The sequence below is a fragment of the Clytia hemisphaerica genome, unplaced genomic scaffold, assembly GCF_902728285.1.
Source record: "Clytia hemisphaerica strain Z4C2 unplaced genomic scaffold, Clytia hemisphaerica genome assembly, whole genome shotgun sequence".
NCBI classification, from domain to species: domain Eukaryota; kingdom Metazoa; phylum Cnidaria; class Hydrozoa; order Leptothecata; family Clytiidae; genus Clytia; species Clytia hemisphaerica.
Window position 1 is genome coordinate 2,550,000 of NW_027103674.1, and position 27,253 is coordinate 2,577,252.

The window sequence follows — 27,253 nt, forward strand, 5'->3', positions numbered from 1 at the left end:
AAAAATGACGCGTTCTTTAGAAAAAGTAACAAAATTGTTTTATCACTGGTTAACGACCAACCAAATCAAATAAGACCTTGTAAAAACTCCATCTCGTCCCCATTCATGCTCCTTAAGACCGGTCTCCACTTTCGTGCGACATGAGCGGAAACATTTTGACTTTTTTGTAAGGTCATTGGTCGGTTGAAAATTGAAGCAAAATTTCCATTGGTCAAAATGAACTTCCTTCAAATTTTTTTGTTCGCGCGAAACTTTTTTATGACGTAATCTTTTCTCCAGGCAAAAAAAGGTTAAGAAAAAAACTGTCACCCATTTCACGTGAAAGTGGAGACTGGCTTTTATACTACCTGTAGTTTTGTAGTGATTTAAACTAAGTACAAACTAAGTACAAACTAAGTACAAACTGGTTTTATCAATCAATCAAATAATCGGAACATACCTATAAGATCAAGTTCAGCTTTCGAGTCTTCTTGTTCTGAATTTTTGATTCCATATTTATTCATAATGTATCCACAGTCTAAAGGGTCTGGATTCTCGATCTAAACGAAGAAGAACAGGATGAAGAATCATTCAATGCATGGTTTTTAATGAGAACAAACTGTATAAGAACATTAGGTTTCGATGGTCAAAATATCAAGAACAAGTTAAGAACATTCCAAGACTTCGCAGACTCTAAAAACACCAAATTGCCAGATACTTTGTAAACTAAAACCAAGCTCTTTAGTGATAAGTTCACACATTTGAAAAAAGGACACAAGGACATAACCTAGCTGACCTTTGGCCTCACTTTCACAAAAGTTCTAGCCTCGTTTTGGTGAAAAACTCGTGATCACGCCCATTAAATGAAAATTTTGAAAAAATGAAGAAAAAAAACACCCCCAGAATTTAGCCAAGGAACAAGTATGCCAAATTTCAGGCAAATCGGACCACTTTTGAAGTTTCCAGCTTGCCACAAAAGCTTTATCCTCGTTTTGGCGAAAAACTCGTGGTCACCCAGCTAGCACACAACGTTGTTTTAACGTTCAAATAACGTTATTTGGACGTTATGTATGTCAAATGGACGTTGTTTTGACGTTGTGTGCCGGCTGGGCACACCCTTTAAATGAAAATTTTAGAAAAATGAAAAAAAAAACACCCCCAGATATTTACCCAAGGCACAAGTGCGTCCCTAAAAATCAAAATTTTGAAAAAATGAAAATAAACATCCCCATACCCAAGGAACAAACGTGTGCAAAATTTCCGAACCAGACAATTTTTGGTCCCCAAAGTTTTGAGGTGACAGACAAACATACAGACACAGATTCTCAGGTTCCAGCTCAACTGAAGTTGAGAATAACAAAATCAGAAAATGTCTCTGAGATAGATACCTTTTGTTCGTTCTTAAGAAAATCGTATATGTTTTGCGTGTTCCATGTCTTTTTATTGTCCGTCAAATATCTGCAGATCGAAGAAAGATGAAAAATATACTACAATGTACAATTACTCAATCAAGTTTTGTCGTCCCTTCAGTCAACGATGTCCTATAAACCTTACTCCATAACTTTTCTTGACTCATTTCACTGATCAAACATTTATTAATTCTGGCTCTTTATTATGGAATAACCTCCCAACTGAAATCAAAACTACCAAATCGATATTCCAGTTCAGAAATTCAATTGAAAAGCACTTTCTCGACTAATCAAACGGTGTTGTTTTATTTCTTATCCTGTTCTTTTTTCTCGTTCTTGTTCTTGTTACTTTTACCGTTCATGTCCCGTTCCCTAGTCTAGCAAGCTAGACGACTAATTTATACATAGTAGAAATAAAGCAAAAAGTAATGAATGGAACAATTTTAGTCGTCTAGAAACCTTTGTGCATCAACTCCAAACAAAAGAAAAGTGTCAATATTGCAATTATAATTTTTTCCTGCTCAAAATAATTCTTGAGAAAAAATATATGTGTGGATTTGTGTATTGAAAGTTTTTCATTTGAGTTTATTTCGTTTTGAGAGTTTGTTGTTGCTTGATAAATTATTTTCTCGCTACGCAAGTTTCTGCGTAGCTAGCCCCTGTATCTATAAGGCTGGAACACCGGATTCTTCCAGTCGTTTATACAAACTAAATCCCGTATTATTATTAGTATTGGTATTATTAGTATTACACGCATTATAAACGACTCCAGTCTACCCCTTCCCCCAAAGTGGCCCCTGGGTGAGAAAATTTTCAAACTGCCTAAAAGTTTGAAAATTATTCCATGGCCAGCCACTATAAATATGTTACCACTGTATATAAATAACCAGTAGAATCAGTTGGATGTCCACTTTGAAATTTTTTATCCAAACTTTGATGGATAACAAATGAGGCTATAAAAAAGCACTGGTTGAATTTAAACAAATGAACGAAAATCTATTGTCAATCAAAAACGTAATCAAAAAATGGAAGAAGTCGATTTAAAAGGTGGACAGCCCAGTAATCTAGGACTTTTAGAAGATCTATCGACTATTTTTCCATGGTCCACCGCCAGCCGGCTCCGATATCTATGAACAGAACCGGACATTGGAAGGAGCCGTGATTCGAACCAAAAAACCCTGGTTTCCGGCGCTGACGCCTTGACCACTCGGCAAATGCTCATCAACTTGAGAACCCAATCACTTTCGTTTTCAAGGCAAACGTTAACACAGTCTTCCAAAACTTGGCGAGTGGCGCCGGAAATATGGACGATTTTTTATAAGATTAGACATATTTAATCGTAGAAATTTTAGCGAGACTAATTTAAGCGTATATTAGCGAGTCAGGAAAATCTTGATTTTTTTTGGATTTATTTTAGCGAATCACGATATATTACATTAATGACTTAATTCGTTTTCTAGCATTTCTTTGCACTGAAACCCTTCCTATTGATAAAAATGCATCAAGGCAATATAACCAAAAATTTCGCGCGGATAAATTTTAGCGATCTGTCGATTCGGCATGTTTTAGCGAGATTTATTTTAGCGAAAATAGGGAAAACTCGCTAAAACACTAAAATTTGTCTCGCTAAAATTTCTACGATTAAAGTATATTAGACCGAATGGATTTACCTTTCAAATATAAAGCTTTGTCTTCTGAGTGATACAAGTTCATAAAAGAATTCTGAGAACTTCATTGGTGGAAGTCTGCCGAAACTTTCGTTACTGTGTTTCTAAGAAGTGAAGAAAAATTTGATTTTTTTCAAAAATTAATGCTAAATTACTTTTATAAAGTAAATATGGTAACTGGAAACATGATCTAGTTAGCATCAACTACAACCCAGGCACGACGGAAGCTTTTTATATCTGGTACGGTGAATGAGGAAATTTAAGCGATTTTATAGCGATTTGACCGACGAAGAGGAAAACTTCGGGTATTTTTTAGTCTAGCAAGCTAGACGACTAATTTATACATAGTAGAAATAAAGCAAAAAGTAATGAATGGAACAATTTTAGTCGTCTAGAAACCTTTGTGCACTAACTCCAAACAAAAGAAAAGTGTCAATATTGCAATTATAATTTTTTCCTGCTCAAAATAATTCTTGAGAAAAAAAATATGTGTGGGTTTGTGTATTGAAAGTTTTTCATTTGAGTTGATTTCGTTTTGAGAGTTTGTTGTTGCTTGATAAATTGTTTTCTCGCTACGCAAGTTTCTGCGTAGCTAGCCCCTGTATCTATAAGGCTGGAACACCGGATTCTTCCAGTCGTTTATACAAACTAAATCCCGTATTATTATTATTATTATTATTATTAGTATTGGTATTATTAGTATTACACGCATTATAAACGACTCCAGTCTAGGTATTTTTGTGAAAATCTGGTACGGCGGCCGCCGTACCTGCCGTACCCGTTGCGTCGTGCCTGTATCAACCGCCTCTTTTATTGCCAAACAAAACCAAAATCAAATCGAGCACAGTATTAAAAGTCTGTCTCAATATAATTTGCAGCGGAGACAAAAAAGGCTGTAACTTTTGATAGAATTCGAATTAGAAAACGGTTTTGTGCTCGTTTAAAAGATAATCCAGGGTGGAACATCGTCAAAAAAGAAAATATTTAAAAAAATGGAAAAATAAAGATGAAAAACGAAGAAGAAAAAAGTCAACTTCTTATAGAATAATGCTATGATCATCATTTCTATATCAGAGATTCTTCAATCTTAGAACGTCATAAATGCGAAAAAAAAAACTCAAAAAATCTTTTTTATTCAGTCAAAAAATACAGCTTAAAACTTTGCCCTGGTTGACTTAAAAGGGCTCTTTTTTGTTGTTTTTGGTGGTTTTTGAAGCCAATTAGAGATAAAACTTTCGACTATATCTTTCGATTGAAAAAAGTTTTTTGAAAGTTATTTTCACATTGATGATGTTCTAAGATCAAAGAATCACTCGTGTGAAAATAATGATAATTATAGCACATTTATTGAAGAAGTTGATTTTGGTTTTTTGATATATTCCACTTCTGTCTGTCTTTTCAACAAGCACAAAACCCCTATCTAATTCGATGTCTATCAAAAGTTATACCTTATTGGCCAAAACTTAGTCGGCCCTAAGTGACTAAATTTTGGCTTGGTGACTTTAGTCGGTCTTAATTATTAGTCGGCCCTATTTTGACGAGTTGTCTAAAATCAGGGCCGACTAATAATTAAGGCCGACTAAGTTTTGGGCGATAAGGTAGCCTTTTTTGTCTCCGCTGCAAATTATTTTGAGACAGAATTTATAACGAAATTTCATCCGAAAAGTAGAAGATATACCGGGTGACCCACGAAAAAGTTCAGACGTTTCCCGACATCTTGAGGTCGAACAAATGTCCCAAAGTGCTTGGAGTTTTGATATTTAGAAGGTAGATATCCTAACTTAAGATTTGAGCTATCACTTTTTAAATTTGACCAACTTGTTCTCTACTTATGAGCTTTTAAAGACAAAATTCACTTTTCGGAAAGTGTAAAAAACACGTAAAAAAGAGGTATTAAATTTATGCAATCAATTAGAAAATCACTTACAAATTGACTTATTTAAGGAGTTTTATGACATTAATGATTAATAAAAACACCTTTAAAAGTAATTTTTGTTTAAAAAAAGACTAGTTTTTATAAAAATTGGCGCTTTTGTAGATTTTTCAGATTTTTTTCAAAAACTGTATATCAAAAACGTCTAAAAATACCAAATTGATGCTTCTATTCACGTTATCTCTGTTATATATACAATGAAAAATTGAAAAAAAAGTTTCCACAGAGTGAAATGAAAAGTTAAAAATAAACTGCTAGTGAAAGATAACTTCTAATCAATTTATTTACAAAGCGTATATTTTTTAGATGTTAGTTTAGACAAAGTTAGCTACAGAGAGTAGAAAAAATATTTTTCCACAGTAGAAAAAAATAATGTCCCCAGATTTTTTCTCCCCCCTAGACTTTTTGGGGCCATTTTTTCTCCCCCCCCTTTTGATTACCCCCCCCCCCCTAGATTTTTGAAAACCATTTTGCCCCCCCCCCTTTTCCTATTTTCTGAAAAAAAAATTCCCCCACCCCCTTTTAAAAGGGGGTGGGGGAGGACACTATGAGAAAATGTAGCATCTCAAATATCTCGATCCACGTCACTCGTCGAATTTTTTAACGAACTTTTCCCTGTCAGCTTGTCAGAACCACTGACCGTTATATATCCCTAGACCAAGCAATACCCGCCATCTTTGATTGGAGTTGTCGATGCATTTACACCGCTATCGAGTAGTGTCGCCCGCCATTAGGGTACCACTTTTTAAAAAACTCCGATCAAAGATTTTGCTTGGCTGGGAATTGAGAAGCTTGGTCCAGGGTATATAAAGGTCAGCTTGTCAGAACGCTACTGGTAAAGAATGTACTTAACAAACATACCTTAAAAGTTTCCTCAGCTTTGCTCTCGTCAATTTTGACATTACAATAAGTGAGTAGATTTTTTATCTCGGTGAGTGTGAGTGCACCATTGTTATCGTGGTCAAATTTATCAAAAGCGTTACGTAGCCATGCTGGGCGTAACGAATTCTCGATTTGAACAGCTGTAAAGAGAAACAAGTGATATTTTTATGGTATGGTGGGATATTTTATCCACAACAATAAAATTTCACTTTTACAGAAACAAACGCGAATAAGCAATAGAACTAATTCGAAAAAAATCAATCCGTCGGAACGTTCTGACAAACTCTTTCTTTCCATAAAAAATTTTGAGGACGAGGTGGAGTTTTTAGAAGCTTTTAATTGATTTGGTTGGTCATTAACCTGTAATAAAACAATCTTATTACTTTTTCTAAAGAACGCGTCATTTTTATTACTTCAAATGACCAAGTATTAAAGTATCTTATAAAAACTCCATCTCATCTGAATATTTTGAATTATTTCACTGAAGATTGCCATCCTGGATGGCATGAAACTTTGAGTATGAAATTAACTTGAATTGTTTTCTTTACTCAAACTAACATTTTGAATTAAGCACAATACACTCTTCTCGAGATGCATAAATTTATTGCTGTCCTCGTTTTCAAACAGATTTCATTGCTATGAAATTATACATTTAAACCAATTTGAATTCCCAAAAGGCAAACATTAACTCTAAAACAAAAGTACTTGAAATTCAAAATGTCTCATGAGGTGTAACCAACACAATTATCATTGTGAATATATAATTGTATAGCAATGAAATCTGTTTGAAAACGAGGACAACAATAAATTTATGCATCTCGAGAAGAGTGTATTCACAAAGTCGATCTCGCGCAATACAAAAATTTCCCGAATCTTGAATTCATTAAAGTGACATTGAACCTCTGTTGAATGAAAGGGGAAATCAAAGTATAAGCATGTAGTGTGAACCCCTTTTAAAGGGGATCCAACTTTTCCAAATATGCTTTATACGGGGGTAGGAGGTTTTCCGAAAAAAAATGGGGGTTTAAGATTTTAGGGGGGGGGTCAAGTAAAAATTGGGGGGATAACAACTTTTGATCAAAATATCAGTCATATTTATATTGATTTAGATTTTTCAATGTTTTTGGTTTTGAATGACTGGTGGACTGCTCTTGTCAATAGCGCAGGTTCGAAAATGTTTTCAAATAGGGGGGGGGTGAAATAAAAATGGGGGGGGTTAGACCCCTCTGCACACTATGAAAAGAAAGTGTCAATGCACAATGGTAAGGGTGGCCTTTCTAACTTTCTCCGAGGGCAGGTAAAAAGCATAAAAAAGAAAAGAAATCGATTTCTGGTAAGGCGCTAGCATGTACCACGCGTGGACCATTCATGTGAACAGCGTCACGACCTCGTGTATGTCTTGCATACCTCCGCATACTCTAATATCAGAATGTGATACCTAATTCCCCTCAAATGATATATATTGACCCGGGCGAAGGTACATTCACTTGTAAATCGAAAAGTAGCACCGAGCAGCAATCAAACCCTGACCTTCTCGGAGGTAGTATAGAACGATAAACACTACACTAATACGTCTTTTCATAAAATAATTTGGAGAGCAACGACTGCCTCGTTTTGAAACCATTACAAGGTGATTAAATTCCTTGAGTCTTCAAGTGTTAAATTTTAAATAGAGTGACTTTTTATGAACTCCTCTGGGCATTAACTACAATAGCAATATTTTGAAAACGAGGTAAGCGTTGCTCGTGACGTAAAGGTCTATATACGTTTTTATTTTTATAAGAACGGTGTTTTTTCATTTCATGATGTATATTCTTGAATTTTTGAGGAAAATTATCCTGAAATATTCTTAAGGTATTCTTAGGTTTGGATTCAATTCAAGCCAAAATCTAGCATACCTCGGGCAACAAATTAGCATTTTTGTTGAACCTTTTAGCATTGCTTGGTAATATTTGCCAATTTAATGGTCTAAAAATGAAATTCTTAGGTTTAGTTGAATACCATATTTTTAATTTTTTGGCCAATTTCATCATAAATATTCTTATAAAAAGTATATTCTTATAAAAAAAAGCGTGTGCGCCTACAATAAGATGTTAAAAAGAAGAAATTGAAAGATATACTTACACCCCATGTACATTTGTAGGTATTGTAAACCCTCAGCCCAGTCCTTTGCTGCTTTCTTTGTTTCCATAGTGAAATGTAGCCTCGATTTGACGTTTTCACCTTTACTATTTTCCAACTGATACTCCACAACGAATTGACGTGTAGGAAGAGCGTTCGACCTGATGTCTTCTTTTGGTAAACTGGTCCCGTGTGTGATGCTGGTTACCTTGGAGAATGGGACTAAAGAGAAGAATTCCAAAGTTTACCGTTAGTGAAGAAGCATGGAAAAGCTTCTGTCATTTAAGTCAATTTTACACAAATATATGATCACCGTTGGTAGATTTTGTGACAGTGATTTGTGGCCGAAATTGAACATCAGTCATAACACAGTAGGATCTGCTCAAACAACCAACTAAGCTTCATTTAGCAACATCAGAGTTACTATGTTAACAAAGTTCACTCAGAAAGTAATATAGGGATATGGGGATGAAGTACTGGTGGTGACCTAGACTTACTTTTGAAAGTGGCTCCTTTACTGAAAGGTTCATAACGAAATGCTTTGTTATAAGATGATAGGTCAGAGTGACAGCTCATGAACCTGGACTTACTTTTGAAAGTGGCTCCTTTACTGGAAGGTTCATAACGAAATGCTTTGTTATATTATAAGATGAGAGGTCAGAGTGACAGCTCATGAACCTGGACTTACTTTTGAAAGTGGCTCCTTTACTAGAAGGTTCATAACGAAATGCTTTGTTATCCGCGTCTAAAATAATGGTCTTCTTTCGAGCACGACCTCGTCCGTTGGTGATGTTCCGTTTGACGGTTTTCGAGCCTGACCATAACATATCGACAAGATCTATAAAGGAGAGGTTTTCGCAATAAAAATTGATGGTGATGCAACGAAGGGCGGAACCAACAGATAGAATCAATCTAAGATAGTGAAACAGGGACTTGTTCAGAGATTCGCGCCTATTGTTTACTTAAAGGTTTTGTTTTTACATAAGTGTTCCCGTTTCATATCAGACACATATTTCATATCAGGACAGTGTCTGCCTATTGTTTAATTATGCTAATATAAGCAAAAAATGTCTTTCTTTTCCTCTTTCTGACCAATCTTGCTCCACCTCCGTGTCAATCCAATGCGAAAAAGCTTGTAAATTAAAATTGATGAGTAAGCAAACGATATCACTCTTATTTAAAAACAAAACCTTTAATCACTAGAATTTCCGACACACAATGTTATGTCAACGTTCATATAATGTTATAGAGCTAAATTCAATCCGTTAAAATGCGGCGTAGATCTTAAGGCTTCAATTTCCCTTGCTTGAAAAAAGTTAAAGATTCATCTCTAGCCCTTTCGTAGTCTAGCAAGCTAGACGACTAATTCATACATAGTAGAAATAAAGCAAAAAGTAATAAAGGGAACAATTTTAGTTTATACAAACTAAATCCCGTATTATTATTATCATTAGTATTGATATTATTAGTATTACACGCATTATAAACGACTCCAGTCTAGCCCTTTCGGGGCTTTAAACTCAATGGGTATTCCAATGTTTCGAAATTGGAGCACTCGAAAATCTGTTGTAAAACAGAAAACAACACGGCAGACTAGTCTACTTCATCATTGGATACATTTTCACGGGAAATTAGTAAGTAGTTTCTTTATAAGAACAAACTATATAAGAACATAAGGCTTCGATGGCCAAATTGCTAAGAATAAGTTAAGAATATTTTAAGGCTTTGCGGACTCTAAAACACCCGATTTCATAAGAAAATAGACAAAACTACTCAAAAATTGGCGAAAAATAAGAACATGTTAAGAACATCATTAGGTTTTAAACTCAAAAAGTTAAGAATTTGGATGTTCTTATGAAAACAACGTGTATCTGTGAAATAAAGCCATCATACTAATTTCTTCAAATGATTCTTCTGATCTATCAGAGCAGTCTGATGAGAGAGAAGTTTCCATCCCTTTTCACAACTAAATAGACAACTGGCCGCAAGTCTATAATATCATTGATCATCAAATTTTTCATATTAAGTAAGTTCGTTATTAAGTCAGTTCACATTATTATCTCAAGCCATAATAACCTTAGAAAAAGTTGTTATGTTATGTTAACAAGCATTTTTGACTTGTGTTATCACATATCATCTTTAATAGCAAACTCCTCTAGGAAAAAGAATAATTACGTTAAGGTTTTGTTTATAAGAAAATTTTTGTTGTCATCGATAGCATTCACGATTTAACAAGCGGGTTTTCATTAACAACTAAATTTTCTTCTTAAAGCTCTGAAGTACGGTTCAATCTGACTGGGGTTATCGGCTCACTAAAACACACAAAGAAATACAGCAGCTTTAAGACCAACAGTCAGCTCTACTGTGATTTGACGTCAAATCTACTTGTCTTGATCGTACTGACGTCGGTATGTTTTTCAACTTCAAGAGGCTCTATCTCTTAGTGTGTTTGAGTTAGAGAGTTGTTGTAATACAACTGTTTGCTCAAAAATTCATGCTTTTCAGATGGTACCAATCATTTTCGTTTATTTTGACTTTTGGAAATAAGCTATTTCTCTGCCCCTTATTTCCCCTTGCAGTTTTGCCTATGGCGTCACTATTTTGGTCACAAAAAGTTTTCCCAGGCCTAATCCGCGTCCTCCCTCTCAAAAATATCTTGTATTATACTGTTCTTTGGAATAGACTAAAAATGGCTAGGTCGTAAAAAAGATGTCACGGAACCCCAGGCTTGCCCCCTTCTAAATTCGATCTAACTCTCAGGTCCCGTTTAGGGGAAACCCTCTGAAAATCTGCTCTATTATCCGAATCTTTTCATAACTCAAACAAATTCTTAGGTCTCGTTTAAATGAACCCTTCGTAAAATCCTCTCTATAATCCGAATCTTTCGATAACTCGATCCAATTCTCAGGTCCCATTTAAGGGAAACCCTCTGAAAATCCTCTCTATAATCCGAATCTTTCTATAACTTGAACAAATTCTCAGGTCCCGTTTAAGAAAAACCCTCTGAAAATCTGCTCTATAATCCGATTCTTTCTATAATAACTCGAACAAATTCTCAGGTCCCGTTTCGAGTTTGAATAAGCAAAAGTTGAACAAGTTAACTGTAAAACAAGAATGATAAGTCAGTTAGCACAGATACCTTGTTTTCGTTTGTCTGTTGGTAGTTCTATATCCTCTTTCTCTTGGTCTGTTTGGCAAGACATTCCGATACGATGAAAGAACCTATTAGGTGTACACATTTTCAATGTTATATATTATTAACTTCCTAATGAATAAATTGAGATAATAATGTACAATGTATGCACAAGACAAAACTAAGAACATAATGTTTCAACAGCCAAAATATTAACAACAAGTTAAGAACATTTATTAGGATTTATTGATTCTATTAGGTCACCCGAAGGGTTTAAAAATTTTGCACGTTCTTATAAAAAAACGTGTACTACTAAAGCTTTACTTGAAAAATCAGAACGGGAAACTTTCTTCGAAATATGATCCTTTTTCCAACAAATTCCTTGAAATTTCTTGAAACGCTGCAGCAGCAGAATAATTAATTCTTGGTAGAATCGGAAGAATCCTTTTTTCTGGATTTTTAAAATTTTCAACGTAGCTATTTATGTAGCCTGGATTCATTAATCAAGTTCCTACAATTTTATCAAAATGATACAAAAAAGATGGAAATAATTAATTGGACACAGCATCAATTATTGTAAAATAGAAAATAGATTTCAAATCCAAACATGCTGGTCTATCTTTTCACGGGAATGATATCCCAGCTGACACACAACGTTGTTTCAACGTCTATCTAAAGTTCACAACGTCCATATAACGTTAGATGAACGTTGAAACAATGTTGTGTGCCAGCTGGGATCAGTACGTCAGAACTGCTGTTTAACATAAAAGTTCAATCACCGTAAAATTGATCAGCAGGTCATGCAAAATGGAGCTTGGCCGAAAATTCTGTAAAAACAACACTGTCAAAATCACTTCAAATTTCACTCAAATTTTAGTCACTTTGGTAGTATTATCTCTGGATAGGCTAGTATGTGGGGGCTTCCGGTGGTGTAAAGTACATGAATACTGGTAGTTTTTTTCTTCATAAATTACCGACCAAAAATGTTCCGACGAGTACCAGAATACCGGAAATTCGACCTTTCAATACCGGATACTGGTCACTGGGACCATTCATGGATACCCCCCCTAGTATGCACCTATAATTAACAAGGCTAACATCTCTATATGTTATCGCTCAAAAGATCATATCAGTGTATGCAGAGTAATAAAGGTTCCTATATTCTTCTCTACGAGCCTACCCTACTCGAAAAGAAATCTTTTTTTTTTTAATATTGAGCTATATAGAGAAGACATAACATAGAATGAAAGTACTGTATCACATAATATTGATAAATTGATTGATAGACAACATCAAGCCAAAAAGTCCTTCCCATCAACTTTCACTGCAAAGACATGTAAACAAACACGACATAGTGTAGCAAATCAGCAGTTTATAAATCAGTTAACTTTATTACTATAACGACACTTCTCTGGTTACAAGCTAAAAAGAAAAGCTGCTTATTATTGACAATAAGATTAATAAATATTAAGAAGTAAGGCTAAAATGACATCTTGTTTATCATAAGAACACTAGACTGGAGTCGTTTATAAAACAATGTAATACAGTAGTATAGGCGTTATATGATAATACGATTATTGTTACGTGATTTAGTTTGTATAAACAAACAAACAACAAAATCTTCTTTCCATTACTTTTTGCTTTATTTCTACTATGTCTGAATTAGTCATCTAGCTTGCTAGAGCAATTAACAAAGTCACCGAAACCAGAAAAGATTTGATCATCCATTAATCTACTCTCATACTACAAGAAAGTTTTTTTGACCAAACGTAAAAGTACAGGCTTTCAATATTCAACAAATCTACAAAAAAGAGTTATTTTCGCTTTATCAAAGGGCTTCACTGTGGGAGTAAATTAAAGCAGAAAAGATTTTCACGTTCTATGATGAAACTATCTAGCTGAGAAACTCTTTAATACAAAATACGGTCGTTTTCGATCTCTTGAATTATGTAATGATTGGTTGAGGAAAACTCCCATAGTGCTATTATTATTATTTGAGCTTGTAAGTTTTCTGTTAAAACGAATTAGTTAAGCAAGTTTTGTTAACAATTACGGCACAGGACCTCAGTCAAATATGTTTTGTGACGGTTTGCTCAGACTTGAAAATTACTTTTTTATTCTAAATTTTATTCGCTTTTTTTAATAAGAATACACTTTATAAGAATGTCGATTAAAAATTAAGAATAAATCTAAGAATATCACCATCATGAAATTTGCTACCCAACCTAAGAACGCAATTTTAAGAGCATTTTCAATTATAAGTCGCTAATCAACCCCAAGTAAGGCTCATTTCTTTCCATTTTATGCTTAAGACGTATGTACTAAATGTTAAATCTATTCTGAATTAGGATCCTAACCTAAGAATGCTGTAAGAATATTTTAGGATGATTTTCCCAAAAAAGTTAAGAATATCCATGATGAAATGGATTTACATCATTCTCATAAAAAAAAGCGTGTATACATAGAGGTTTAAATAGTCGATCCTCAGATTAAAAGGTCACTTATTATAAACGATTAAGAGCGGTTTCTATGGCAATACTTCTAGTGGTAGCATATTAAGCTCTACTTACACTTCATAAAAATGTGCTTTATAATATTCGTGATGAGATTGGCCAATAATTTAGAATAATGCTAAGAGCATACTATTACCAGAGCCAGTCCCGGCATGGGTTTTTTGTGTAACAAAAGTTTGTCTTTAAATAAATAAAATGAAAATATTTCTTAAATATCACACCTCACAACCTCACTCACGGAAATACGACAAGACTTCGTTCAGCTTTTGATCTTTCAGTGATACTTGGTCCGGTATCACCATTAAGGAGTTTTGTCCAGTATCACCATCATGGAATTTGGCAACTGAACCTTTTTAGAGCATCCTAAGCATCCTAAATTGCCAATTATCCTCCCAGTAAGCACAAAACTTTCACAAAAATGCCATCTTTTGCTTTAGGTATGTATTGCATGTTAAATTTAGGTTGAATTTAGGTTGAATTTGGGTCCTTACCATAGATTAGCGTTTTTTATTATTCTTATCAAAATGCTTAAAATGTCCATGATAAAATGGAAATACACGCTTTTTTTATTAGAATGGTGTAAATCTATTTCATCATGGATTTTCTTAACTTGTTTGGGAAAATCATCCTAAAATATTCTTACAGCATTCTTAGGTTAGGATCCTAATTCAGACTAAATTTAACATTTAGTACATATACACGTATCAAGCATAAAATTGTATTTTTATGAAAGAAATGAGCCTTACTTGGGGGCAAATGGCAATTTATAATTGAAAACGCTCTAAAAATGACATTCTTATCTTGAGTAGCCAAATTCCATGATGGTGATATTCTTAGCATTATTCTTAATTTTTTGGCCATTTTCATCATGGACATTCTTAGAAAGTGTATTCTTATAAAAAAAAGCGTGTACACCATTATAACAAAAAGAAAAAGTACGAATACTGTGGCTCGATTCAATCAAACCGTAACATTCTGAAACACTTTGAAATGATAGGACACAATACAACACAACAACACTAATTAATATTAACAACACCAACACCTCTCTTGCCTTATAAAACAGAGTATTCATTTACAGGATAAAATATGTAATGACAGAAATATTGACAAACAAAAATGCAAAGTCGACAAAAGATTACTCTGATAATTAATTAATAATAATCATTGACATCACTTGTGTCGTTAAAGTTAATGAGAACAATTTATTATCTGCTTACTACCATCTACATCAAATTTAAATGCTTGTATTATACACCTTTTCGAACCTAGCCACCAATTGCCGAGCGGGCATTTTTTTGTCCGTTTTACCACCCTAAACTCGATTCGATCCTTTTTTTTACACTTTTTTCTATTGCCTTTAGGTGCGAAAAAAGTGGGGACGGTTTTAGGGTGGTAAAACGGACAAAAGAATGTCCGCGCGGCAATTGGCGGCTACGGTCGAAAAGGTGTATAGTTTCATACTCAAAAACTTTTAGGTTCCTGGAAATTGGATTAGGTTTTACTTGATATAGAAAAAACTTAGATTTTTAATGAGGGGAGGGCTTGTTGGCCAATGATAATTAGTTTCAAGAAGCTTGATAAGATTTTGACAGATCAAAAGCTGTAGAGCGGAGCTTAAAACTTGAAAATAGCTTACATAATTTTTTTTCTATTATATTTTTGTTTTTGTCTAAATTATGTACACAAGAAAGAAAATATGTTTTTTATAAGCAAATGTCTGCCCCTATATCAGGCTCGCATTATGCTTAGCATTCTATTGTTCTTAAACAATAGGGCCATTGTTTCGATACCAAACACTTGGCCTGCATATGCTTATAAACGTTATGCTCATAGAAAAAATAATGTAATTCTTGAACTAAATTTTCATGAATATCAAACAGAGCATGTTAAGAGAAAACATAACTACAATCTAGCACCTTAGGGTGGTAATGTACACATTTTTCTAAGATACACGTTCTTTCATAAGAACATTCAAAATTTTTGAAGTCTTTGGATGTTCTTAACTTTTTGAGTTTTAAGCCTAAAAATGTTCTTAACATGTTCTTATTTTCGCCATTTTTTGGGTATTTTTGTCCATTTTCCCAAGAAATTGGGTGTTTTTGAGTCCGCAAAGCCTTAAAATGTTCTTAACTTGTTTTTAACATTTTGGTCATGAAAGCTTTATGTTCTTATATAGTTTGTTCTTATAAAAAACGTGTAAGATTTAATCCAATTAGCCTTCTCAACTTAGCTTACCATTTTAAGTTGTTTCTACTGTTTTTATCGACTATTTAATACAAAGAAAATAATATAAGGGGTGAAAAAAAATTACCTGGTTATCCTTGGGAATGAGAGAAGAACTTGAAAGATGAACAGCAATTGTCTGGAAAAAAACGAAATAAAGAAAATTAACTATGTCACTCATGGTGCAGTGCACGTCTATAACGAAAAAGGAAGAAGTACTGATCACACAGCTACTGTAATAAACAAAATTAATTTTCTTTTTCATCAGTTTAAGTTAACTTGGTAAGAAAGGATATAGATGAGTGGTTTTCAATTTCATTTTCAAACCATGAATCTTATTTTCAAGATTCAAATTGATTTCACAATGAATTACAAAAAAATGATGGATTTTTATGAAATAATGACAGACAATAATTCTCAACAAAACAACATCTTGATAATATTGAATCCACCTTCAAAGCCTTTAAATGTAGTTTAACGTTTCAGATCTAGTTGGCCAGACGAAGGATCACAAAAATTGACGAAAACTATTTTTTCAGACATCAGTGTTGATTCAAAGGTCAAAATCTTCGGTTACATTGCAGCTAAAAGTAAAAATGAACAAATTTATCCTGAATGAAATGAATGCTTTCAAAAAATGAAATATTTAAAAGGACATCTGGACCAGATACATATTAATGAAAGAAAATCAAAATTAATCAAGCTGAAAATAAATGTTTTAAGCATAAAACGTATTTCTATGAGAACAAACTATATAAGAACATAAGGCTTCGACGGCCAAAATATTAAGTTAAATTTAAGAGCATTTTAAGGCTTTAAGGACCCTAAAACATTTCTTAGGAAAATGGACAGAAATACTCACAAAATGTTGAAAATAAGAACATGTTAAAGAATATTTTTAGGCTTAAAACTAAAAAGTTAAGAACATTCGAAAGCTTCAAAATTCTTATAAAAAAACATGTAGGAGGATTGATCTTGATATAGAATTTAAACATAAATGAAACTTTCATTCATAATACCAATCTATTAAAAGATGATGAAAAGATGATGTGCATAAGTTTCGTCAAGAACACGACTTTAATTCAAAAATCTTAGACGACAAATGCTTTTCTAAAAACTCACCCTTTCCTAAAGCATATCATTCTTGACACCTCAAACACGAACTTTCAAATTCACGATTTCCATATTAACACAATGCAAAATACACAAATGTATGTTTAGTTGGTATTCTGAAATGGTTCCTTCTTTTCTTTTAATGGGTGGTGAATGGACATGGTTCCTTTGAAATTGAACACCCTAAGATAATACATTTAGCAAATGAACTACTTCTCTCAAATGTGGATTGCATTTTATGTGATCCAAAGAAGTTTTTTATTCATGGGAATGGATAAATCATGAAATTTAGTTTCACAGATGACACTACAATTAGGACATCATACCTTATTGGGATTAAATTTCGCGGATTAGGGTGTCTTCCGCAAATTTAAGTCCCAATGGAAATTTGGAAACGTCTTACTGTTATCCGCAAAAAATTGCACGACAAAACATACGATTCCGAGGTAATCGTCAGTAAATAATCATTAGTAAATCATAGTTTCTTTTTGTAAACATTCGAAAACCTCCTTTTTTTCTTTTGTTTAAAAAGAAAACATTGCAGTGTAATTTCTTTGTTTTCAATTAAAAGAAGCTATTGTAACGTAAAATTTCTTTGTCCTTTTTTATATTGAAGAAAAAAAATTGTCTTTGTTTTTTATTATATAGTAAAAAAAGTCTCTGACTGGGACTTGGGAGAGAAAAGAATAAGGGGACAAAAGTGTCCCCCCGCCGAAGAGTGCAAAAAGTGGTAATAGTGCAATTAACGATTAATCGCACTCCTCTAAACCAATCAGGTTCGAGTAATTTTGCACGGCTGACGATTACATTTATAATTGTTTACTGGCATCAAAAAAGCGCTAATAATGCGTATTTCAGCATGCATAATTTCGCAGTAAAAAGACAAAATGTGAAATATTGTCTCTCCAGTGCCATTAGCAAAATGAAGTCTGGCCACAAAATTAAGTCTGGTCACAAAATTTTATCCCATTAAAGTATGATATCCCAATTGTAGAAGTGTGTATTTTACCAATTTGTACCCTTTTACTATCAATGTCGAATGTTAAAATACAATCCAACGCTACTTTTGATCTTGTACTTGTTTTTGAATATTATCCTGAAATATTTTGCAGAAAAGACCTTTTCACCCAATCCAGGATGAAAAATAACCAACCAATTTCCTCAAACGAGTGGTGCAGCGCTCTTTAAATTTTCAAGGTTCAGGTGCAACACTTATTAGAGGGTTGCCCTCTTTTAAAAGTAAAAATCAGAGAATGATAGGTAATATTAAAATCTTTACCTCTTCTTATTATTATACGTTCTTGCATATCTTTCACACAGTGTATTCAACCCAATGTCTTTTGAAAACTAGCCACCATCAAATTCAGCATTGATCTTCATGGTGCTGGCTGGATTGATTAGTTTATCTATTTCAATTTGTTTTCACTTTCAAAATTAAGAGCTGAAGTAGAAAGACAAGCATGAATTTAACAATGAAATCCTAGAGTTTGTGAAATGATAGTCTTGATTGGACTGGAAACATACAACAATGTTCAAATAATTTTTTTTTCTTAGTTGGGTTGGCTGAGTTTTGATATTTCTCTTAACAAATTTCCGTCAGTATAAAAATGTCTCTGTAAAAAGAAAATATTACAAAAATATAATACATCATAACATATCTTGTAAAACAATAATTAAAAATCTAATGCAGCTAGTTATTACAAAATAAAGCTTTTGACAATTTTCTCAAAAAGAAGATTCATTAGGTTGGACTTAACAAATTCTTGGTTTGCCGTCACCCAACCCTAGATTTTGGAGGTGGGTCAATTGGAAAATTTTTTTTATTTTGGTCATTCATGGAATTTTTGTCTACATTTTGTAATTTAAGAAGTAAAAAAATTCTCTTTGACGAAATACAATAAAAGTTTTTAGGACGGCAAGTTTAGAGAAGAGTCTGTTGGCTCTGGTTGGCTGAAGGCAAACCAACATTTTTTTAAGTCCAGCCTTATTGCTTTACAGTACTTCCAAAAAAGAAAAACCTACATGTAATACAGACTATAATCATAAAGATGTAACATTCGGCTGTAGCACGCAAAATTGGTATTTGATGGATCCCTGCTTGATTGTCAGTAACTAAAAAAGCCCTATTTTGGATAAAGGGGTGCTGTGGCGCTGTGGTATAGTGGTCATTGACCTTGGTTGCTGCACAAGCGACTGAGGTTTGATTCCCACTCGCAGTGGTTCACTTGGCATGCGAATGAACCTTCGCCCGAGTTAACCCTTGCCATGTGAAGGGAATTGGGTAGTCAGTTCAAGGTGCTGACGGGGTGCTAATTGAAAGCGTCTATAGTTGTGAAAATGGGCATCAAAGCCTCCTGCGACAAAATAGAAATAAACTCAGATAAACTGCTAAGGAAAAGGAGAGCCTTTGGGTCGCCCTTTAATTGCTGATCCATACTTGCTACATGCCAAAAAAATATACAATGAAAAAAAATTACTTTCGTTGTAAAACCGCTTAGAAAAACCCCTGGTATAACATTCGGCTGTAGCACGCAAAATTGGTATTTGATGGCTAACTGCTTGATTATCAGCAACTTAACAGAAAGCCCCTATTTTGGATAAATGGCTAAGAAAAAGAGAGCCTTTGGGTCGCCCTTTAATTGCTGTTCCAAACTTGCCACAGGCCAAAAAAATTATACAATAAAAAAAAACATACATGGTATGGTACAAAAATAAATTATAAAAATAAATTTGTTTCCTATGCTATATTTATCAAACTTAGGCGAGACCAATTTAATTTATTGTTCTACGGGCAAATCGTTAGAAAAATATGGGTCGGTCGGTCGGTAAAATAAGAATAAATTTTTCATTTATCAGGGTTGGTAAGGTACCAAAAATATTTTCCAAATAATATCTCGATCAAAAATTCACTTTCTTTATCTCCAATGAAGATCATAATAAAATTTTAGTGTATAAAATGCTTGATTTTCTAAATTTTTCAATTTCTTGATTTAATTTTCAGCGTTTTCAAATTTAATTCTTACAAATAACTAGTGTGCAAAATATATTGTGGTGGAAATTCAATATTATTATTTTTTTGATTTTAGTAAAACAAGGGTCGGTCGGGCCTGTAGAACAACAAATTAAATTGGTCTCGCCTTACTTAAAACCAACAACATGCATTTTGCATGGTCAAGTCTCTCCAGGCATTTTGAAGAGAACTGGTCTATATTGTCTCCTATGATCCTTGATTCGTTTTAAACAATCCCCTTTTTCAGGGTTACAAACTAGAGTACCTACAAACCCAAATATGATCCAATCACATGGTTTCACATTGGAATATTCTAATATAAAAGGTACAAGACGGCTCAAATCTGACATTTGATATAATTTACCAAAACATTCATGTTTTGTGAAACTTAGTTCATACCATGGCTCATTCATGGATGCTCGCTTGATGGCAAAATCTCGAACTTTTGTTGAATACCCAGGCTCAGCTCTTTGTTTAGCACTTAGACGAACATAGAATGCACCTTTCAAAGCAGCATACATCATAAGAAAGACTGAATCCAAACTTGATTTCATATTTTCAATATTCACCTTAGATTCTGCACCAAACGTTCCAACAATATCATCAAATTTGGGGTAATAATTTTTTGGTGGTATTATAATATCTAGTAATTTGGATTTCACATATGAGTCATATTTTTGCAGTAACCTTGAAGTTGCATCTTCAGAATTGCGTTCAAGATTTACGTAAACTACAAATAAACAATCTTGTTTTGCTTTCTCATCCAAATTTTGAAATAAAGAATCAAGCAATCCAATTAAATCCTCAAGATCATCAAAAGAGTGAATTCCAACTCCATAGATTATGGTATGTGGGTCTGTATTATTAGTGTATAATTTTGATAATTTGAAATGATCTTCATTAATTTGTGGTAGAAATCTGTGCAAAGAGGGTAGCGTTAAAGCTGTATCACCAAATCTTTTGATATGATTACTAAACTCTTTCTTCTGCATACGTTTATGAAATTTTAAGAGATGCTGCTGTAATAAAGTTGATCTAAATTTCTCTTGTACTAGTCTCCATTTTAAAACTTTCAGCTGATCATACAGATCTGTAGGGACAGTGGGTTTGATCTTGTCCAAGCGTTGTTTGTATTCTGTATTTTCAAGTGCTTTCTGATGTAGAACAATGTAGGAAGTATACACCAGAATGAATGCAATGATAAAAGATATCCAGTATCTTCTAACATAATTCCAACACATTTCAACAACTTCTCTTATATTTTTCAAAATATATCATTAACATTTTTTCAAATTTTGCATTTTATAGCTTGGTGTTTATCTATACCTAGAAATAAAAAAGATAAGTATAAGTATAGTACAGTAAATATAGAGTATTATTTTTAACATACAGTAAGTCTTTTTAACTTGAGCTTTAAATAAGATTTCCCTTTCAAAGTTCTTCCCTGTTCAGTTGACTTATAACTCCCTGAGTTATAAGAAATACTTAAGAAAGAATGAATAGTTGAATAGATGATCTATTTTCTAAATCAAATCAAGTCAAGTGTGAAAAGAAAATTTTCTTCACACAGGAAGCTTAGGTTGAGGGTTTTCTTTCCAGAGCTTTTTCACAAACCCCTGTTGTATTGTTAGCACCCTCTTTCTTGCTAAATGCTAAGACAGTTAGTCAGACTAGGAAATCAAGCTTTCAGAAAAAATAACACCAGTCATGATAAATTAATCTTTTAATGAGCATAACTGCAACCTGTTTCAACTCCTTGAGCTTACTTGAGTTTGTTATTATCTACCGTGAGGTAACTTGCATCAGTGGAGGATGATTTGCATCCATCAAATGACTGACCAATCAAAACAGCAAAATTTCAAAACAAATGAATACACAGCTCCGCTGGCAGCTCTTCTTTGATTTAACTTTGTTTTTTAATGACCAGCCAGGTCATTCATTTGAGGGCTATGCATGTTAGCCTCCACTGATGCAAGTTACCTGATCTCGCGGTAAGAGTTAGCTATAATGTTTTTTGGCAGGTTTTCTTGTTTTTAGAACATAATGAGCGAAACCTTTTCCAGTCGTCTACATTGTTTGTGCGCGTTATCCTCAAATTTGGTTGCTATGCATGGGATGATTAGGTAAACAAGACTTAGATATAGACAAAAATTTATAATAAACTAGACTGTGAAATAGTTCACCACAGTCTGGATATCCAGTAGGTGCCAGACTAGTAATATATCAGATTTTTTATATTTTTAATAAGAAAATAGTCGAACGTGCGCAACGCACTGGGCTCAACTTCAGTGCCTTCAAACTATTCATAGGCCCAATTGTAGAACCCCAGATGTTCACCCAAGGAACAAGTGTGCAAAATTTCAGCCAAATCGAACAATTTTTGAAGTCTCCAGGCTGCCCCAAAGTTTTAGCCTAGTTTTGGCGAAATCTCGTCCCCGGGCCCCAAAAATCAAATTTTTTGAAAAATAAAAGAAACACATCCTCAGATAATCACCCAAAGAACAAGTGTGCGAAATTTCAGCCAAATGGAACAATTTTTGAAGTCTCCAGGCTACCCCAAAGTTTTGGCCTCATTTTGGCGAAAAACTCGTCCCCAGGCCCCAAAAATCAAACTTTTCAAAAAATGAAAAAATACCCTCAGATATTCACCCAAGGAACAAGTGTGCAAAATTTCAGCCAAATCGAACAATTTTTGAAGTCTCCAGGCTGCCCCAAAGTTTTAGCCTAGTTTTGGCGAAATCTCGTCCCCGGGCCCCAAAAATCAAATTTTTTGTAAAATAAAAGAAACACGTCCTCAGATAATCACCCAAGGATCAAGTGTGCAAAATTTCAGCCAAATCGAACAATTTTTGAAGTCTCCAGGCTACCCCAAAGTTTTGGCCTCGTTTTGGCGAAAAACTCGTCCCCAGGCCCCAAAAATCAAAATTTTCAAAAAATGAAAAAAACACCTCCAGATATTCACCCAAGGAACAAGTTTGCCAAATTTCAGCCAAATCCGACCATTTTTGAAGTCTCCAGGCTGCCCCAAAGTTTTAGCCTCGTTTTGACGAAAAACTCGCCTCTAGGCCCCAAAAAATCAAAATTTTCAAAAAATGAAAAAATCACCCCCAGATATTCACCCAAGGAACAAGTGTGCCAAATTTCAGCCAAACCCGACCATATTTGAAGTCTCCAGGCTGCCCCAAAGTTTTAGCCTCGTTTTGACGAAAAACTCGTCCCTAGGCCCCAAAAATAAAAATTTTCAAAAAATGAAAAAAACACCCCCAGATATTCACCCAAGGAACAAGTGTGCCAAATTTCAGCCAAATCCAAGCATTTTTGAGGGCTCCAAGCTGCCCTAAAGTTTTTGTGACAGACAGACAGACAGACACACAGACAGACATTGTCAGATTGTAGCTCAACTGAAGTTGAGAACTGCGACATTTCTAGCTTACCGTAAGTTGGTCTAATGTTGACATTCCTCCAGGGCTGCAAATAAATATTTTTAGTCAATCGGATATCAAGTCCGACAGAAATGAAATCCTGTCGGTCAAACTCAAAATCCTGCCGGTCATTCAGTGTATATATTTTTTTAATTATGCAGTCTTGAAAGTTACGGAGAAAGCGAGTAGGTAAAATAAAAGTTACCTTGGAACAGTTTGTTACTGTACATACAGTAACAGAGAAATTGATTCGATAAAAGTGATCTTAGAAACACTCTTGAAAGTTATGAAGTAAGCAAGTTGATAAAAGTGGTCTTAGAAACACTCTTGAAAGTTACGAAGAAATTGATTCGATAAAAGTGATCTTAGAAACACCCTTGAAAGTTACAAAGAAAGCGAATTGATAAAAGTGATCTTAGAAACACTCTTGAAAGTTATGAAGTAAGCAAGTTGATAAAAGTGGTCTTAAAAACACTCTTGAAAATTACGAAGAAAGCGAGTCGATAAAAGTTAACTTTGAAACACCCTTGAAAGTTACGAAGAAAGCGAATTGATAAAAGTGATCTTAGAAAAACTCTTGAAAGTTATGAAGAAAGCGAGTCAATAAAAGTTAACTTTGAAACACCCTTGAAAGTTACAAAGAAAGCGAATTGATAAAAGTGATCTTAGAAACACTCTTGAAAGTTATAAAGAAAGCGAGTCGATAAAAGTTAACTTTGAAACACCCTTGAAAGTTACAAAGAAAGCAAATTGATAAAAGTGATCTTAGAAACAAAGAAGGTTATGAAGAAAGCAAGTTGACAAAAGTAATTTTAGAAACACCCTCAAAAGTTACAAAGAAACCGGGTTGATAAAAGTGATCTTAGAAACAAAGAAAGTAATGAAGAAACTGGAAGAAAGCAAGTCGATAAAAGTAAAAAACATAGAAACACCCTGAAAGCTACAAAGGAAGCTAGTATTAAAAGAATAGGCTAAGTACACGTTTTTTTTTATAAGGAACCTTAACTTTGCTCTGAGCCTGGAGTTCCTTATTTTTACAGAGAATTTCTGTCTCAAAGTTCCTTATCGAGTTCCTTACTACTTAGGAAATTTTGAACTTTTTGCCCCTTGAAAGATCAAAATTTGGTCAAATTAGTCCCAATAAGGTACATTATTTTCAAATCCACTTATTCTCAGCCTGAGGAGTTACTTAACAATTCCTTATTTTTTGAACTATTTTCAGCCTCGAGTTCCTTATAAACGTATTCCATATAAAAAAAAAACGTCATGACCGACACAAAAGATTTTCAGTCGGTCAAATGGCTTTTTCAGTCGGACATTGACCGATGACCGACGCTTATTTGCAGCCTTGTTCCTCTACTACCTAATTCAGCAGCCTGCGGCAGAATCATAGAGCTGGGATTAATAGGAAGGACAAAATCCCTGATTGAAACTTTATTCTTTTGCTTGTTGGTCAGCTAGGGAAAAGCATATTCGGCTGACGGTAAATTATTCTCCTGGGAATAGAACCGCCAAACGAACAAATCAAAACATTGATCTGAACCCGCTGAATGTATAACGTCATAATTACTGCTTTCAGTTTGCGTGTTTTGAAAGTTGATGTGTGTACTCCGTCTTCGTGGAATTTTTTAATGGCATGAAAACAGAATATGCTATGTCTTTAAGAACAAATTTCTAAAAGGCTTTTGTTGTTCTGTAAATATTTCTTTTTGGATTAAGAAATTTCATCTTTTATAGTTCTAATGATTATAATATTTTTTTATAAGATGCTTTGTTGGCTTTTTAATCTTTTTGTAAACTTGCATATGTTTTGCATATTTTCCAACTAAATCCAACCACGGCTTTTTCGTTCCTGTATTTTTGCATACAATTCAAGATGGCGGATGGAAAGGCGAAAAGGTCTATATAGTTAAAATGACATGCACCTGAGAAAAAACCAACATCTTCCAGTTACTCACACTAGCGTTTCGCTGAAATATGTATCATAGAATATTGCTGCGAAATACCAGGAGAGGTCCTAAATCTGACACCACTGCCTAAATCCGATGGGGTCTTTCAAAGATACAAACTAAAATAAAAACAAACCTTTCGCTGTGACGCAACGAAGATACCAAAGTGCCAACTAAACTGAGAGATTTGATACACTGAACCAATTGAACCAAATAACAATAATTGCTTCTTATAACAAAACATATTTTTTTATTGCAATATGCACAACGTCATAAATGACAACAGTAGTAACAGCATCATAAAAAGTAATGACATGTTTTGATCTTCCAAAGCACAGGAAAATATGAAAGAGGTCTGTGTACGAGCGTGCTCATTTTGAAACGTTACGTAATCAAGCCTGGTTTTTATTACTTTACACCAAGGCTGCAAATAAGCGTCGGTCATCGGTCAATGTCCGACTGAAAAAGCTATTTGACCGACTGAAAATCTTTTGTGTCGGTCATGATGTCCGAATGAAAAAAGGAATAAACCATTAACTTGAGAGTTGAAAATAGATCTCTTACACCCCTGTCTCTTACTTAGCCTATTCTTTTAATACTAGCTTCCTTTGTAGCTTTCAGGGTGTTTCTAAGTTTTTACTTTTATCGATTTGCTTTCTTCCAGTTTCTTCATTACTTTCTTTGTTTCTAAGATCACTTTTATCAACCCGCTTTCTTTGTAACTTTTGAGGGTGTTTCTAAAATTACTTTTGTCAACTTGCTTTCTTCATAACCTTCTTTGTTTCTAAGATCACTTTTATCAATTTGCTTTCTTTGTAACTTTCAAGGGTGTTTCAAAGTTAACTTTTATCAATTCGCTTTCTTCGTAACTTTCAAGGGTGTTTCAAAGTTAACTTTTACCGATTCGCTTTCTTCGTAACTTTCAAGGGTGTTTCAAAGTTAACTTTTATCGCCTCGCTTTCTTCATAACTTTCAAGAGTGTTTCTAAGTTAACTTTTATCGACTCGCTTTCTTCATAACTTTCAAGAGTGTTTCTAACATCACTTTTATCGACTCGCTTTCTTCGTAACTTTCAAGGGTGTTTCAAAGTTAACCTTTATCGACTCGCTTTCTTCGTAACTTTCAAGGGTGTTTCTAAGATCACTTTTATCGACTCGCTTTCTTCATAACTTTCAAGAGTGTTTCTAAGATCACTTTTATCAATTCGCTTTCTTCGTAACTTTCAAGGGTGTTTCTAAGATCACTTTTATCGACTCGCTTTCTTCGTAACTTTCAAGGGTGTTTCAAAGTTAACTTTTATCAATTCGATTTCTTCATAACTTTCAAGGGTGTTTCAAAGTTAACTTTTATCGACTCGCTTTCTTCGTAACTTTCAAGAGTGTTTTAAGACCACTTTTATCAACTTGCTTACTTCATAACTTTCAAGAGTGTTTCTAAGATCACTTTTATCGAATCAATTTCTCTGTTACTGTATATACAGTAACAAACTGTTCCAATGTAACTTTTATAAAAAAATATATACACTGAATGACCGGCAGGATTTTGAGTTTGACCGACAGGATTTCATTTCTGTCGGACATGATGTCCGATTGACTAAAAATATTTATTTGCAGCCCGGTTACACTGGCACTTGGCTTGATTGCGGGCCTTCCATGAATAAACATCCGGATTTATGGTTGGTAAAGAGGGCATTGATAGTTGCCGCCTCGTTGATGCAATGTTTGTTATTCAAATTAAGTGCTACCGCATCCGCGCTTTTTCAAATTCGCGCCATTTTTGCAATTTACTGTTTGTTTCTTGATGGAAACCAGCCCAAGTTGTTTCGTTTTTTTCCGCCACAAGTCACTTTTATTACAAAACTGTTATCATTTTAAATATAAGCAACTGATCCAGAAT

The 27,253-nt window shown here is 34.0% G+C and overlaps 2 protein-coding genes across 3 annotated transcripts in view; both read right to left on the reverse strand.

Moving 5' to 3' along the window:
- The window catches only part of LOC136803517 (1-phosphatidylinositol 4,5-bisphosphate phosphodiesterase zeta-1-like), a 59,862-nt gene extending 43,859 nt beyond the window's left edge, over nt 1-16,003 (reverse strand). The window contains exons 1-8 of one of the 2 annotated variants that reach the window (XM_067060259.1): nt 15,952-16,003; nt 11,131-11,213; nt 8,680-8,829; nt 7,995-8,213; nt 5,850-6,010; nt 3,059-3,159; nt 1,368-1,437; nt 440-539 (exon numbers count right to left, since the gene is read on the reverse strand). In XM_067060259.1, the coding sequence (XP_066916360.1) occupies nt 440-539; nt 1,368-1,437; nt 3,059-3,159; nt 5,850-6,010; nt 7,995-8,213; nt 8,680-8,829; nt 11,131-11,194 (865 nt within the window). In that variant the 5' untranslated portion in view covers nt 11,195-11,213; nt 15,952-16,003. Of the gene's footprint in view, nt 1-439; nt 540-1,367; nt 1,438-3,058; nt 3,160-5,849; nt 6,011-7,994; nt 8,214-8,679; nt 8,830-11,130; nt 11,259-15,951 lie in introns of those variants that run through there. The other variant, XM_067060258.1, reaches the window with a different exon arrangement.
- A 3,979-nt stretch (nt 16,004-19,982) lies between these two features.
- Nucleotides 19,983-21,242, reverse strand: LOC136803504 (alpha-1,3-mannosyl-glycoprotein 4-beta-N-acetylglucosaminyltransferase A-like). The gene has a single exon (XM_067060241.1). The coding sequence runs from the start codon at nt 21,225-21,227 to the stop codon at nt 20,148-20,150; it is 1,080 nt and encodes a 359-aa protein (XP_066916342.1). The 5' UTR covers nt 21,228-21,242; the 3' UTR covers nt 19,983-20,147.
- Nucleotides 21,243-27,253: the final 6,011 nt, after the last annotated feature.

Coding starts and splice junctions, on each gene's coding strand:
- LOC136803504 (XM_067060241.1), bottom strand. CDS start 21,227: ATGTGTTGGAATTATGTTAGAAGATACTGGATATCTTTTATCATTGCA.